Raw genomic sequence first — 17,062 nt, 5'->3', positions numbered from 1 at the left:
AAAGAGATAATATCCACAGTAAACACAGGCCAACACCATGCCAAGAGCCCACATGTCAACACTTTCATCTAAAGGGAGACCCAGGATAACTTCAGGAGCTCTGAATTGAGTTACTTGCATTTTGGTTCCGGTTAAAATTTCATTTGTCTCTACAGCCAGACCAAAGTCTATGAGTTTTACATTCATGTCATCTAGATCCTTAAACATAATGTTGTCTAATTTTATGTCGCAGTGTGCCACACCGATACTTTTGAGTGCTTTGAGAGCCTTGAGCAACTGCTGAGCAATGACTCTGATATAACACAAAGGGACCAGCTGCTGCTCATTCATCAAGGAATCATGAAAATTGACCTCCAAGAGCTCGTACACTATGCAAGTCATTTTTCTATAAGTGAAGCATTCGTACATCTTAATCAAGTGGTTCTCATCAGGATCCAGGTCTTGGATCAGTTTCATCGTTTCAAACTCTTTCTGTCCTTCTCTGGATATTTTCATGATTTTAACAGCGTAATATTCCAGACTCCACAATTTACTACATTTAGCCACTTTTCCAAAACCTCCTTCTCCCAGGAATTCCTTAACTATATAGACCCCCTTACTTCCAACCAACTCACTGCCTACCCTCAACTCCACGGCTTCAGTTTGTTTATTTCCTTTTCTTGACATTTTTTCTTTCAGTCTGTTCTTCTTCAGATCGTCTGTCAGTTTTAAAGATTTAATCTTAGAACACAATTAATCAAAAGTTTTTGACTTTCTATCCGCAACTTTAAGATGTTTCTCATGGGAAACTCAAGGTATATTTAAAGATTCACTACTTGATTGCCATGATGTAAAATAACATCATAACATGTGTCTAGCTTTATCCAGTGATTTAAAATGACATCATAACGTGTCTAGCTTTATCCAGTGATGTAAAATGATATCATAACATGTATTTATCCATAAAAGTGATGCAGATTGTTGTCATTACAGATTATGGATAGTGTGAGGTAATCCAAATATGGAGGGTGATGTTCTTGACGTCATTTCCGGACAGTTTCGTCACTCATAGAACCATTGTTCTATGAGTGACGGTTGTGTGCGCGCGCGCGAGCCAGCAGCTGTCAGTCATGCCTGTCTAAGAGCGCTAAATGAATGATGAATGAAATGGACCTCGCTGACGTGCACGTGACTCTCAAAATTCAAACGGTTTCCAACATTTCGGCCTGATCAAGTCTGACATGTGCACGCAGGAGGAGCGCACAACCAGAGCTGGTGGTCCAAAACAGGTAGGAGGGAGGAAGTTCAGAGCCAGAACTCCTGAACCCGCGCTCACGAACGAACCGAACCTTTTGAGTGTCGCTTGGCTGGGAACTGTTCTCTTTCTCTGTCTTTTTTCCTCCCTCCCCTGAGCTTCACACGTTCACAGAAATCCTCAAACCAGCTCACCCTACTTATCTTAGATGCAATCACCCCTTTCACGGGAGGACCTCCGTGAAAACAGAAAAGAGGCGTGTCTCAGACTCACAGCGCGTGAACTTTCAGTGCTCGTTCTGAAGACAGGAATTTTTGAGTTTTGCTGTTTGTTGAAATTCTGGTATTCAAATGTTTCACCAGAAGCTTTTGCGTGCAGCTCAGAGCAGCCTGATTTGTGTTGTGTATAAATGATGGGTTTGTTGGTTACAGTTTCAGCTTATTTTTTTAATGAGGTGATCTTTTAATAGTAAAATAAACTTGTTTTTCACCACTGCTGACATGACACTAAATGAAGAGCCCTTGTGTGCTTTATCAATCCGATGACTGAGTATAATGATGAGGATTCCATATCGTCCGAACTGTTTATTACAATAAGTTTCAAGCATGTGTCCTTATCTTCTCCTACATGTGTTCAGAAGTTCTCCAATGACAGAATTGTGCTATAAAGGTAACTGCTAGAACGTCTGCACCTTCAGGAGGATCTCTTTTGACAGAGACTTTGATTTTAGAAAAGGAACTTGTCTGTACTTCTGTCAGAGTAAAAGAAATCAACATTGTCACACGGCCTGATAAAATACACGACTGTTGGAATTTCATTATTGTAAATATTTCAAAGCTATGTGTTACAAAAAGATCGCGTAATAAGCACAAAAACACCAATAAAGTGCATTTTTCTAAACAGGGTGGTGCAGCCAGGGGTTGTAAGAAACTGGACCAATTGGTTCTTTTAGCGTTAGGTTGTAGACCCCTGGTTTAGCTGCTGCAGTAATAACACAATTCAAGTACACAAACACACTCTTTTTACAAAGGCTACATAGATCTTGCTGTCAACTCAGAGGATTTGGAAGTGGAATATTTACAATGACTTTAACATCTTGGCCACACATGTCAAATAAAGCTTGAATTGATATTTCAAAAAGAATTTGAACTAAATGACCTGTAAGAAATCTGAATTTGAATTATTCTGATCCAGGTATCAGCCCATCAATCCTCCCTGTGATTATTTCCAGGATAAAAGGAATAAATTCCAGACTGGCTTCTTAAATGGAATAAATGTGATCTGATCCAAAGAGCCATAAATACCATCTCTACAGCGCAGGAAACACCTGGATGTTCAAACAGGTAAACCACTGCACTCTGTCCAACCTTTGTTGTAGCAGTGTGCCTCACAAAAACTGAGATGTTTTCTTCTTTTGCTTCTCATTCAGAAAGTTACCTGGAAGAACTGAGTGACATTCCTGAAGTTCAGGCCGTGTCACACTCCCACTACATACAACTTGCGCATTGTCCCCGGATGAAAACTGGTCATAATGGTCAAACCAATGGAAGGACCAGCAGAGGGCGCTGACCATGGTGCTGATGTGATCTCTGCTCAGTGCTCTGAATGTCAAATTAAAGAAATCCAATGAAGCAGATTTATGTGTTCCTTGCGTGGTTATGTGTACTTGTTCCGTGGTTTTAATGTGGTTCCTCCGTGATACATCTATAAACATTTCACGCACAGACCACCGCCCTGTGAGAGACTTACGCATGAACTGAAACCGACCACAATTTCAAACAGCTCAGAGCAGAATTCAAGTACAGACCCATCAGCTGAAACTCTTGACTGATTTCTGCACACATCGATAAATGATGAAACACAAGAAACACCTTTGGATTAGGTAATTCACACTCGTATTGCAAAAGACAGAAATTTCATCCGTGGAAAATGCCCAGATTGTACATGGTAGCTGTGAGACACAGTAAGGAGATGCAAGGAGAAAAAAGCTGCAATATTTTCACAGCTTTGAAATAGGACTTCATCAAAGAATAAACTCACTGCAGGCCTTCAGGCCAGCGGATGACAAATGAGGTAAAGGTAAGTTCTAATGCAAGTGATCAGACTGATCTGATCTCAGGAGTGTAGAATGGCAGAGCAGAGGAGGGGGTTGGAGGAGGAGGAGGTGGCAGAGAAGATTGCAGCTTGTGCGCTAACCCAGCAGCAGCTGGCTGACTTCAGTGCCTTCAGTCTTGGCCTCACTGAGGAGGGAGGGTTACTTTTATGACCCCGTGGAGAGAGGTGAGCTAGCGTCCAAGCAGCTCCAGAAGCGGCATCAGCGCTGAGCGTGAAGATCTGTACAAATTGCTGATGACGTTTTTGCCATTTTCCGATGTCGAGACACATTTCTTCCCCACGGCTCATGGATGATGTTGGAAAGTGCTTTATAAAGAAAAAAATGATGATGAAAAAGTTTTGTACAAGTTCTGCTTCCATAATTCAGTTGAATTCAGTTGATATTTGAAGCACCAATTCCAACCAGAGGTTAGTTTATGCATTTGTGTAGAGAAAACAAGAAACATTCAAATGAATGAAGTCCAAATCCTGTCACTGTCACTCACTAACGTTTCTTAGGACTCAGTTTAGTCCATTAAGGCCTAGTGATCCCAACAGAACTGTGAAAATAGGTTGTATAGGTTTTCCTCACTGCCATTCTTGATGGATTAGGTCTGTGACCAGCAGGGGGCGCTTTGCCTCTTTAAGTCACTGTATCATGACTGTTGGAGGAATCCACCAAATAACAGAAATGAGGCGGTTCTGTATGCAGCCAAAGCCATCTGATTTGACTGTCAAGCCACGCTGCTGCAAGTTAGGAGGAACTGAACAGATGGGTCGAATGAGTCTTCAGCCTTTATCATTTGTGTGTTCAATGTGTGTATTAGAAAATCACATATGACGTCACTCAGAAAAGCCTGGAGGCACTTGAAGAGCTGGAAACCAAAGCATCCGACCCCTGAAGTTGCTGACATCATAAAGATGCTTTCACTCAAGAACCGCCCAGCCGTGTGTTCTTTAGATTTGTGCCGAGTCAGCTACTAAGAAGGAGTCAAAGTACGGAAAATCCGAATTCCATTTGCAATAGTAAAGTTTGATGTTCAGTCGTATTCTTTTCTTTTTTTCGTTAGTTTCCGGTGAATTCATTTGTGTAACTACAGAACATTCAGGTCAGAGGCTCTTGATAGCTTTAGATCAGCTCCTTTGGCTCACCGTCTTCCTGCTTGTCCTGTGGGTCACAGGGGTGCTGGGGTAACACACAAAAAACATCAGGGTCATTCTTGAAAAATGCTGTTGGGAAACCTGCCATGTTTTGAATTTGACTCTGGCTTTACAGTTGAGATGAGAAAGATTTAGTTGGATAACAAGAGGACGGGAAAAACCAAGTGCAGGAGTCTCTCAGAGGGTCGCCGGACTGATCTATGACGGATTACTGGATCTGCAGACTCCATATCTGTGTTCTGAAGGACAAATTCACAAACCCTGAGCGAGGTGGCACGGAGATGTAGTGGTTAGCACTTCCACTTTAACAGTGAGAAGGCCTCTGGTTCAAATTGTCACTTTCTTTGCATGTTCTCCTTGTGAATTTATTGGTTTTGAGGCGTATAAATGACGAATACTTGTATAGCGCTTTCTACCTTCCTCGAAATCCCAAAGTGCTTTACAGTCAAAGAACCATTCATCCATTTACACACTGATGGCGGCTCCACTGACACCAACCGTCCACCAGAGGCAAGGTGGGGTTCAGTGTATTGCCCAAGGACACTTCGACACATGGGCGTGGAAGGCGGGAATCAAACCTGCAGTCTTACGATTAGGGTTCGACTGAAATCGCTGCACCACGGCCGCTTCCTCCCAAAGTAAGAAATCATGTTTCGTGGAGTTTAGCGTCATACAGCTCTCCCAAAGTTTGGTACATCAGAGGAGAGAGGACTTAGGCAGCGCCAACAACAACTGCTGTTTGGAGCGGAAATGATGTCATCATAACCTCCATCACCCAATATGATTTACAATTTAAAAATCCTTTTTTTCCATAGTTCATCCTATCATTTTTCAATGATATTATCATTTCATCAAAGAGAAGTTTTTTGTGAAGCTTTATTTACGAATTGGTTTCAAAAACAAAGCCGTTCTGAGCCTTTTGACAACTCTAAATCAGATACAGATACAGGCCTTTTGGTTATCCCAAAGTTAAGGGGCTGCGCTGGGGCTCACAAGTATGCCCACACAAGCCTGCCCCCTCTCATCTTGCGAAACTCTAGAATGGTAGTGAGTCTAATCCGTCTCTCAGGCTTCCACCATCCTAGAGAGATGACTTTTCAAGTTCTAGAGCCAACTTCAGTCATCGGGGTTACAGCCACTGAGGCACCTTTCTTTCGACTGCCTCCCAATCCACTTTGCACTGACCCCTTTTGAGCTCTCTGGCAGGTGGTGGGCCCACGGGAGAGTGACCCCATATCACGGAGGGAGTGATCCCACATCAGCTCTTTGGCTAGAACCATAGAGATGGGCCCTGCCCAGAGCTGCTTGCCTCCAGAGCAGGGCCCTGGTGACGCCAATCTGGGTGATGTAACAGAATCTTGATGGCACCTATACATACATACACATATTTACAGTACAGACCAAACAGTACAGACCACCATCCCGGCACCTGAACCCAATCGAGGGTGTTTGGGCTGAGCTGGACTGCAGAGTGAAGGCAAAAAGGCCAACAATTGAAACTCCTTCAAGACTGTTGGAAGACTGTTTCAGGTGACGACCTCTTGAAGCTCATCAAGAGAATGCCAAGAGTGTGCAAAGCAGTTGTTAGGGTTATGTAATTATCATTTGCTTACACGCTATTATCACCATGATATGTTCGTCTCAGTTCTTTCAGTACAAAAACAATGACCTGAAAAGTTCTGATTATACAATATGTTCGTGTACTGCTTGATTTAATGACTTACTTTTCATGTTATAAACCCCTGCCATCAATAAAACCAGACTGGATACACTGAGAAGGCAGAACTCCTCTGTGACAGTTCGCGCTGTCACAGACCGATTCTCCTTCTGCAGAAGTCTAGCAAAAGTTCTCATCTCCTGTGTGGTTCTTCTCTTTATTAAGGAAAAAGTCAGAACCCTGACACAGTAATGAAAGCAAACTGTGGCTACTTTGAAGAACCTAGAATATGACATATTTTCAGTTGTTTCACACTTTTTGTCATGACTAGAACGCGGAGGGAGGACCCAGATGCTGAAAACCGAGAAAGGCAGAGGCAGGTAAGTGAAGAGGTAAGTAAGAGGTTTTATTTTCTTAATGTTTTTGCGGTTGTTGATGGTGTAGTGGGTAGTCGTGGATGTGGCTCTCGATTGTAGATCCAGAACTTCCAGAGCGGGAGTGAGACAAAGTTCGTGGGCAGGATTCTTGAACCCTGGCGTGGCATGGTGATCTTGATGAGCGTGGACGCTCAGTGGACACGTGGCATGGCTGCCACTAGGTGAGAACAGAGGCTGTGGCTCACAGTGGCAAGAAACGTCAGCGGTGGAAGGCTGAGGCTGCTGCTGCTGCTGCTGCTTGAGATGGTGAACTCAGGTGACTCTCGTGGCGTGAGAATGTAACCTGAGTGCAGAAGACAAGACAAGGTTAGCTTAGTACAGAGACAAGGGGGCCAGACGTCGAACTTCAGGAGACTAGGCACCATCAGGGTTAACGGACTGGCGAAGACTGATGAAGCTGGGTCTCCTTAAGTAGCAGGTGGTTTGATGAGATGAGTAGTCACAGCTGAGGGAGATGAGCAGCAGAGCTGGAGGGGGAGGAGTCTGACAGGCCACATGACATTTGTGTTAAGTATATAAGTCAACATGTGTGAATCCATAGTTTTGCTGCCTTTGGTGTGAATCTACAATTTTCACGGTCATGAAAATAAAGAAAACTCTTTGAATGAGGTGTGTCCAAACTTTTGGTCGGTACAGTATATAGATATTAATTCATCTCTGCTTGTGATTAATATATTTAATTGAGTTTCTCTTTCACACAGCCCTCTGCATTTATCCGGACTTGGGACCGGCATAAGGGAGCTGGATTGTGCCCCCCTGTGGTTGCATTACATACATTTATTGATTCATTCATTCATTTACTGATTCATTCATTCATTTATTCATTCATTGACTGACTGACTGACTGACTGACTGACTGACTGACTGACTGACTGACTGACTGACTGACTGACTGACTGACTGACCGTCCGGCCAATCGATTGATTGATTAATTGATTTACAAATATAAATATAAGTAAACAGTTTTAATTTTTACATTTTTAACTATAAACAACAATAATAATAAGCGATGGAGACATTTTTTTAAGGGCAAACCTGAGCTCCAGGAGAAAACCCAAACTAATTTAACATAAATTACGACATTTTTACACTATTAACAATAAAGAGCAATATCAATAAGAGATGGACATATTTTTAAGGGCAAACCTGAGCTCCAGGAGAAAACCCAAACTAATTTAACATAAATTACAAAATGTTTACACTATTAACAATAAAGAACAATATCAATAAGAGATGGACATATTTTTAAGGGCAAACCTGAGCTCCAGGAGAAAACCCAAACTAATTTAACATTTATAACAACTAAAACAAATTTTAATTTTACATATTTAACAATAAACAATATATTAATAAGGGATGGAGACTTTTTTTAAGGGCAAACCTGAGCACCAGGAGAAAACCCAAACTAATTTAACATAAATTATTTAAAAAAATACATATTTTTTAATGTTGTAGCAATAAACAACAATATTAATAGGCAATGGGATTTTTTTTAAGGGTAAACCTGAGCTCCAGGAGAAAACCCAAACTAATTTAACATCAATAAGGCAGATGTTCACAAAAAAACTTCAGAAGATGCCTAAAAGACTTGTGGCTACTAGACTTTTCAAGAACCGTGTTTATCACTGGAGAGGTTTCTTTTCTTTCGTCCCAGCTGCCTGTCTCCTATGACCTCTTCATCTTGACAGCACTTTTTTCCTGCAAGGTGCTTCATGGTGATGAAGTCGTGTTCGAGGGCTTGACTCGGCGTGATTCTGCATTGAGGATTGACTTCCAGCATGCGCTTGAGAAGGTCAATGAAAGCTTTGTGGTCGTCATCATCGTACATGTCAAACTGCTTTCGATGAATCTCAGTCATCTGGTCAAGATTTATCACATGATTCCCATTGACATTTGACATTGTTCTTTGGGTATATTCCTCTGCTGTGAGCAGCCTCCAGCCGTTTACACCGCTGTCCCAAGTAAAATAGTCTTGAGTGTATAGTCCTGTAGAAAGAAGTTCTTCTTCTGGTAACCCGAATATCTGCACCATCGCTCTGATGGTTTCATAATCATAATCATCTGGAAAAGCAAAATTTCCCCTGTAAACAGTTGCCAAATTAACTCCAAGTGCCCACATGTCAATACTTTCATCTAAAGGGAGACCCAGGATAACTTCAGGTGCTCTGAATGGAGTTGCTTGGATTTTGGTTCCGATTGGAAGTTCCTTTGACTCTACCGCTAGACCAAAGTCTATGAGTTTGAATTTCAAGGAATTTTTGTCTGCAAACATAATGTTGTCCAATTTTATGTCACAGTGAACCACACCGATACTTTTGAGCGCTTTCAGAGCCTGAAACATCTGCTGAGCAATGGCTCTGACATAAGTCAGAGGTGTGGCTTTGCATTCATTTTTGATCAAGAAATCTACCAAGCTTTCTTACAGGATCTCATACACCAAGCAAATCACATTTTGAAATGAGAAACACTCATACATCTTCATCAAGTGGTTCTCATCGGGATCCAGAACTTGGATTAGTTTCATGGATTCAAACTCTTCCTTGCCTTCTTGGACATTTGTTATTATTTTAATTGCATACATTTCCGGACTTCCCAATTTAGTACACTTAGCCACTTTTCCAAAACTTCCTTGTCCAAGGAATTCCTGAACTTTATAGATCCCCTGATTTCCCACCAAATTACGGACTTCCATCAGCTCAAAGGCTTCCGTTTTTCTATTTCCTTTTCTTGACATTTTTGCCATGTCTTTGTCTGTCTGCAGATCTTCCGGTTTTTCCAAATTTTCCTGGAACACGGGTTTCTCACAGGAGTCAGAGCTGTTAAGGCTGAAGTCACTAGATTGTTCATCTGCACTTCCAGCAGAAGGAACTTCCCTCACGTCTACAATTTCATCTTCTGACATTGATGATTTCAGGCTTTGATTAGAGGATCCACTCAAGCTTGAAGTAAAAGATGCTGAGGGATTTATGTGGGTATGTGACGGCGCGGTCTTTCCCATGACGCCTTCACATCCAGCAGCATACACTGCCTTAATTTTTCCTGCAAGGTGCTTCATGGTGATGAAATCGTGTTCGAGGGCTTGACTCGGCGTGATTCTGCGTTGAGGATTGACTTGCAGAATGCACTTGAGAAGGTCAATGAAAGCTTTGTGGTCGTCATCATCGTGCATTTCGTACATGTTCCGATGTTTATCAGTCATAGCATCAAAATCTATCACATGATTCTTTTTTCTCAATTCTTTCCCAGTTGATTTGGTGTATTCTTCTGGTGTGCATAGTCTCCAGTCACCATTGTCCCTAGTGAAAAAGGTATCTTTGTTCTTTGCCCTATTGAGAACGTCAGCTTCAGGTAAACCAAATATCTGCACCATAGCTCGTATTGTTTCGTATTCGGTTCTTGATGGGAAGGGATAATTACCGAAGTAAACACAGGCCAATACCATGCCAAGTGCCCACATGTCAACGCTTTCATCTAAAGGGAGACCCAGGATAACTTCAGGTGCTCTGAATCGAGTTACTTGGATTTCGGTTCCGATTGGAAGTTCCTTTGACTCTACCGCTAGACCAAAGTCTATGAGTTTGAATTTCAAGGAATTTTTATCCGCAAACATGATGTTGTCCAATTTTATGTCACAGTGAACCACACCGATACTTTTGAGCGCTTTCAGAGCCTGAAACATCTGCTGAGCAAGAGCTCTGACATAAGTCAGAGGTGTGGCTTTGCATTCATTTTTGATCAAGAAATCTTCTAAGCTTTCTTCCAGGATCTCGTACACCAAGCAAATCACATTTTGAAATGAGAAACACTCATACATCTTCATCAAGTGGTTCTCATCGGGATCCAGAACTTGGATTAGTTTCATGGATTCAAACTCTTCCTTGCCTTCTTGGACATTTGTTATTATTTTAATTGCATATATTTCCGGACTTCCCAATTTAGTACACCTAGCCACTTTTCCAAAACCTCCTTCTCCCAGGAATTCCTGAACTTTATAGATCCCCTGATTTCCCACCAAATAATGTCCTACCATCAGCTCAAGGGCTTCCGTTTTTTTATTTCCTTTTCTTGATATTTTTGCCTTGTCTTTGTCTGTCTGCAGATCTTCCGGTTTTTCCAAATTTTCCTGGAACGCGGGTTTCTCACAGGAGTCAGAGCTGTTAAGGCTGGAGTCACTTGATTGTTCATCTGCACTTCCAGCAGAAGGAACTTCCCTCACGTCTACAATTTCATCTTCTGACATTGATGATTTCAGGCATCGGTTAGAGGATCCACTCATGCTTGAACTAGAAGGTGCTGAGGGATTTACTTGGGCGTCTGACGGTGGGGTCTTTCCCATGACGCCTTCACATCCAGCAGCATACGCTGCCTTACTTTTTCCTGCAAGGTGCTTCATGGTGATGAAGTCGTGTTCGAGGGCTTGACTCGGCGTGATTCTGCGTTGAGGATTGACTTCCAGCATGCGCTTGAGAAGGTCAATGAAAGCTTTGTGGTCGTCATCATCGTGCATTTCGTACATGTTCCGATGTTTATCAGTCATAGCATCAAAATCTATCACAGGATTCATGTATCTCACTCTATTCCCAGTTATTTCGGTGTATTCTTCTGGTGTGCATAGTCTCCAGTCACCGTTGTCCCTAGTGAAAAAGGCATCTTTGTAGTTTGCCCTGTGGAGAACGTCAGCTTCTGGTAAACCAAATATGTGCACCATAGCTCGTATTGTTTCGTATTCGGTACTTGATAGAAAGAGATAATATCCACAGTAAACACAGGCCAACACCATGCCAAGAGCCCACATGTCAACACTTTCATCTAAAGGGAGACCCAGGATAACTTCAGGAGCTCTGAATTGAGTTACTTGCATTTTGGTTCCGGTTAAAATTTCATTTGTCTCTACAGCCAGACCAAAGTCTATGAGTTTTACATTCATGTCATCTAGATCCTTAAACATAATGTTGTCTAATTTTATGTCGCAGTGTGCCACACCGATACTTTTGAGTGCTTTGAGAGCCTTGAGCAACTGCTGAGCAATGACTCTGATATAACACAAAGGGACCAGCTGCTGCTCATTCATCAAGGAATCATGAAAATTGACCTCCAAGAGCTCGTACACTATGCAAGTCATTTTTCTATAAGTGAAGCATTCGTACATCTTAATCAAGTGGTTCTCATCAGGATCCAGGTCTTGGATCAGTTTCATCGTTTCAAACTCTTTCTGTCCTTCTCTGGATATTTTCATGATTTTAACAGCGTAATATTCCAGACTCCACAATTTACTACATTTAGCCACTTTTCCAAAACCTCCTTCTCCCAGGAATTCTTTAACTATATAGACCCCCTTACTTCCAACCAACTCACTGCCTACCCTCAACTCCACGGCTTCAGTTTGTTTATTTCCTTTTCTTGACATTTTTTCTTTCAGTCTGTTCTTCTTCAGATCGTCTGTCAGTTTTAAAGATTTAATCTTAGAACACAATTAATCAAAAGTTTTTGACTTTCTATCCGCAACTTTAAGATGTTTCTCATGGGAAACTCAAGGTATATTTAAAGATTCACTACTTGATTGCCATGATGTAAAATGACATCATAACGTGTATTTATCCATAAAAGTGATGCAGATTGTTGTCATTACAGATCATGGATAGTGTGAGGTAATCCAAATATGAAGGGTGATGTTCTTGACGTCATTTCCGGACAGTTTTGTCACTCATAGAACCACCGCAGTCACGTGGGTTGTGTGCGCGCGCGCGAGCCAGCTGTCAGTCATGCCTGTCTAAGAGGGCTAAATGAATGATGAATGAAATGGACCTCGCTGACGTGCACGTGACTCTCAAAATTCAAACGGTTTCCAACATTTCGGCCTGATCAAGTCTGACATGTGCACGCAGGAGGAGCGCACAACCAGAGCTGGTGGTCCAAAACAGGTAGGAGGGAGGAAGTTCAGAGCCAGAACTCCTGAACCCGCGCTCACGAACGAACCGAACCTTTTGAGTGTCGCTTGGCTGGGAACTGTTCTCTTTCTCTGTCTTTTTTCCTCCCTCCCCTGAGCTTCACACGTTCACAGAAATCCTCAAACCAGCTCACCCTACTTATCTTAGATGCAATCACCCCTTTCACGGGAGGACCTCCGTGAAAACAGAAAAGAGGCGTGTCTCAGACTCACAGCGCGTGAACTTTCAGTGCTCGTTCTGAAGACAGGAATTTTTGAGTTTTGCTGTTTGTTGAAATTCTGGTATTCAAATGTTTCACCAGAAGCTTTTGCGTGCAGCTCAGAGCAGCCTGATTTGTGTTGTGTATAAATGATGGGTTTGTTGGTTACAGTTTCAGCTTATTTTTTTAATGAGGTGATCTTTTAATAGTAAAATAAACTCGTTTTTCACCACTGCTGACATGACACTAAATGAAGAGCCCTTGTGTGCTTTATCAATCCGATGACTGAGTATAATGATGAGGATTCCATATCGTCCGAACTGTTTATTACAATAAGTTTCAAGCATGTGTCCTTATCTTCTCCTACATGTGTTCAGAAGTTCTCCAATGACAGAATTGTGCTATAAAGGTAACTGCTAGAACGTCTGCACCTTCAGGAGGATCTCTTTTGACAGAGACTTTGATTTTAGAAAAGGAACTTGTCTGTACTTCTGTCAGAGTAAAAGAAATCAACATTGTCACACGGCCTGATAAAATACACGACTGTTGGAATTTCATTATTGTAAATATTTCAAAGCTATGTGTTACAAAAAGATCGCGTAATAAGCACAAAAACACCAATAAAGTGCATTTTTCTAAACAGGGTGGTGCAGCCAGGGGTTGTAAGAAACTGGACCAATTGGTTCTTTTAGCGTTAGGTTGTAGACCCCTGGTTTAGCTGCTGCAGTAATAACACAATTCAAGTACACAAACACACTCTTTTTACAAAGGCTACATAGATCTTGCTGTCAACTCAGAGGATTTGGAAGTGGAATATTTACAATGACTTTAACATCTTGGCCACACATGTCAAATAAAGCTTGAATTGATATTTCAAAAAGAATTTGAACTAAATGACCTGTAAGAAATCTGAATTTGAATTATTCTGATCCAGGTATCAGCCCATCAATCCTCCCTGTGATTATTTCCAGGATAAAAGGAATAAATTCCAGACTGGCTTCTTAAATGGAATAAATGTGATCTAATCCAAAGAGCCATAAATACCATCTCTACAGCGCAGGAAACACCTGGATGTTCAAACAGGTAAACCACTGCACTCTGTCCAACCTTTGTTTTAGCAGTGTGCCTCACAAAAACTGAGATGTTTTCTTCTTTTGCTTCTCATTCAGAAAGTTACCTGGAAGAACTGAGTGACATTCCTGAAGTTCAGGCCGTGTCACACTCCCACTACATACAACTTGCGCATTGTCCCCGGATGAAAACTGGTCATAATGGTCAAACCAATGGAAGGACCAGCAGAGGGCGCTGACCATGGTGCTGATGTGATCTCTGCTCAGTGCTCTGAATGTCAAATTAAAGAAATTCAATGAAGCAGATTTATGTGTTCCTTGCGTGGTTATGTGTACTTGTTCCGTGGTTTTAATGTGGTTCCTCCGTGATACATCTATAAACATTTCACGCACAGACCACCGCCCTGTGAGAGACTTACGCATGAACTGAAACCGACCACAATTTCAAACAGCTCAGAGCAGAATTCAAGTACAGACCCATCAGCTGAAACTCTTGACTGATTTCTGCACACATCGATAAATGATGAAACACAAGAAACACCTTTGGATTAGGTAATTCACACTCGTATTGCAAAAGACAGAAATTTCATCCGTGGAAAATGCCCAGATTGTACATGGTAGCTGTGAGACACAGTAAGGAGATGCAAGGAGAAAAAAGCTGCAATATTTTCACAGCTTTTAAATAGGACTTCATCAAAGAATAAACTCACTGCAGGCCTTCAGGCCAGCGGATGACAAATGAGGTAAAGGTAAGTTCTAATGCAAGTGATCAGACTGATCTGATCTCAGGAGTGTAGAATGGCAGAGCAGAGGAGGGGGTTGGAGGAGGAGGAGGTGGCAGAGAAGATTGCAGCTTGTGCGCTAACCCAGCAGCAGCTGGCTGACTTCAGTGCCTTCAGTCTTGGCCTCACTGAGGAGGGAGGGTTACTTTTATGACCCCGTGGAGAGAGGTGAGCTAGCGTCCAAGCAGCTCCAGAAGCGGCATCAGCGCTGAGCGTGAAGATCTGTACAAATTGCTGATGACGTTTTTGCCATTTTCCGATGTCGAGACACATTTCTTCCCCACGGCTCATGGATGATGTTGGAAAGTGCTTTATAAAGAAAAAAATGATGATGAAAAGGTTTTGTACAAGTTCTGCTTCCATAATTCAGTTGAATTCAGTTGATATTTGAAGCACCAATTCCAACCAGAGGTTAGTTTATGCATTTGTGTAGAGAAAACAAGAAACATTCAAATGAATGAAGTCCAAATCCTGTCACTGTCACTCACTAACGTTTCTTAGGACTCAGTTTAGTCCATTAAGGCCTAGTGATCCCAACAGAACTGTGAAAATAGGTTGTATAGGTTTTCCTCACTGCCATTCTTGATGGATTAGGTCTGTGACCAGCAGGGGGCGCTTTGCCTCTTTAAGTCACTGTATCATGACTGTTGGAGGAATCCACCAAATAACAGAAATGAGGCGGTTCTGTATGCAGCCAAAGCCATCTGATTTGACTGTCAAGCCACGCTGCTGCAAGTTAGGAGGAACTGAACAGATAGGTCGAATGAGTCTTCAGCCTTTTTCATTTGTGTGTTCAATGTGTGTATTAGAAAATCACATATGACGTCACTCAGAAAAGCCTGGAGGCACTTGAAGAGCTGGAAACCAAAGCATCCGACCCCTGAAGTTGCTGACATCATAAAGATGCTTTCACTCAAGAACCGCCCAGCCGTGTGTTCTTTAGATTTGTGCCGAGTCAGCTACTAAGAAGGAGTCAAAGTACGGAAAATCCGAATTCCATTTGCAATAGTAAAGTTTGATGTTCAGTCGTATTCTTTTCTTTTTTTCGTTAGTTTCCGGTGAATTCATTTGTGTAACTACAGAACATTCAGGTCAGAGGCTCTTGATAGCTTTAGATCAGCTCCTTTGGCTCACCGTCTTCCTGCTTGTCCTGTGGGTCACAGGGGTGCTGGGGTAACACACAAAAAACATCAGGGTCATTCTTGAAAAATGCTGTTGGGAAACCTGCCATGTTTTGAATTTGACTCTGGCTTTACAGTTGAGATGAGAAAGATTTAGTTGGATAACAAGAGGACGGGAAAAACCAAGTGCAGGAGTCTCTCAGAGGGTCGCCGGACTGATCTATGACGGATTACTGGATCTGCAGACTCCATATCTGTGTTCTGAAGGACAAATTCACAAACCCTGAGCGAGGTGGCACGGAGATGTAGTGGTTAGCACTTCCACTTTAACAGTGAGAAGGCCTCTGGTTCAAATTGTCACTTTCTTTGCATGTTCTCCTTGTGAATTTATTGGTTTTGAGGCGTATAAATGACGAATACTTGTATAGCGCTTTCTACCTTCCTCGAAATCCCAAAGTGCTTTACAGTCAAAGAACCATTCATCCATTTACACACTGATGGCGGCTCCACTGACACCAACCGTCCACCAGAGGCAAGGTGGGGTTCAGTGTATTGCCCAAGGACACTTCGACACATGGGCGTGGAAGGCGGGAATCAAACCTGCAGTCTTACGATTAGGGTTCGACTGAAATCGCTGCACCACGGCCGCTTCCTCCCAAAGTAAGAAATCATGTTTCGTGGAGTTTAGCGTCATACAGCTCTCCCAAAGTTTGGTACATCAGAGGAGAGAGGACTTAGGCAGCGCCAACAACAACTGCTGTTTGGAGCGGAAATGATGTCATCATAACCTCCATCACCCAATATGATTTACAATTTAAAAATCCTTTTTTTCCATAGTTCATCCTATCATTTTTCAATGATATTATCATTTCATCAAAGAGAAGTTTTTTGTGAAGCTTTATTTACGAATTGGTTTCAAAAACAAAGCCGTTCTGAGCCTTTTGACAACTCTAAATCAGATACAGATACAGGCCTTTTGGTTATCCCAAAGTTAAGGGGCTGCGCTGGGGCTCACAAGTATGCCCACACAAGCCTGCCCCCTCTCATCTTGCGAAACTCTAGAATGGTAGTGAGTCTAATCCGTCTCTCAGGCTTCCACCATCCTAGAGAGATGACTTTTCAAGTTCTAGAGCCAACTTCAGTCATCGGGGTTACAGCCACTGAGGCACCTTTCTTTCGACTGCCTCCCAATCCACTTTGCACTGACCCCTTTTGAGCTCTCTGGCAGGTGGTGGGCCCACGGGAGAGTGACCCCATATCACGGAGGGAGTGATCCCACATCAGCTCTTTGGCTAGAACCATAGAGATGGGCCCTGCCCAGAGCTGCTTGCCTCCAGAGCAGGGCCCTGGTGACGCCAA

General features: G+C 42.4%; 1 protein-coding gene and 2 long non-coding RNA genes across 4 annotated transcripts; 2 read left to right on the top strand and 1 right to left on the bottom strand.

The window, feature by feature from the left end:
* Window positions 1-1,095: 1,095 nt before the first annotated feature.
* On the top strand, window positions 1,096-2,870 carry LOC105358524. The gene is made up of 3 exons (XR_002289453.2): window positions 1,096-1,268; window positions 2,466-2,577; window positions 2,664-2,870. It is a non-coding gene; the product is annotated as an uncharacterized LOC105358524 (long non-coding RNA).
* Window positions 2,871-4,457: 1,587 nt separating this feature from the next.
* Window positions 4,458-12,158, bottom strand: LOC110015634 (homeodomain-interacting protein kinase 2-like). The gene is made up of 4 exons (XM_023955458.1): window positions 10,101-12,158; window positions 8,210-8,441; window positions 6,769-6,866; window positions 4,458-4,514 (listed from the first exon to the last, which is right to left on the bottom strand). The coding sequence occupies exons 1-4, from the start codon at window positions 11,988-11,990 to the stop codon at window positions 4,458-4,460; spliced, it is 2,277 nt and encodes a 758-aa protein (XP_023811226.1). The 5' UTR covers window positions 11,991-12,158.
* Window positions 12,159-12,269: 111 nt separating this feature from the next.
* LOC111947497 lies at window positions 12,270-14,106 on the top strand. 2 transcript variants are annotated; one of them, XR_002873356.1, is made up of 3 exons: window positions 12,270-12,504; window positions 13,665-13,813; window positions 13,900-14,106. It is a non-coding gene; the product is annotated as an uncharacterized LOC111947497 (long non-coding RNA). The 2 variants fall into 2 exon arrangements; XR_002873355.1 differs by having other exon boundaries at window positions 12,275-12,504; window positions 13,702-13,813.
* The last annotated feature ends 2,956 nt before the right edge of the window (window positions 14,107-17,062 follow it).

This window comes from Oryzias latipes, chromosome 6 (genome assembly GCF_002234675.1).
Source record: "Oryzias latipes chromosome 6, ASM223467v1".
In the NCBI taxonomy this organism is placed as follows: Eukaryota; Metazoa; Chordata; class Actinopteri; order Beloniformes; family Adrianichthyidae; genus Oryzias; species Oryzias latipes.
The sequence above is the reverse complement of the archived record's forward strand: the minus strand, read 5'-3'. Positions and strand labels throughout refer to the sequence as shown.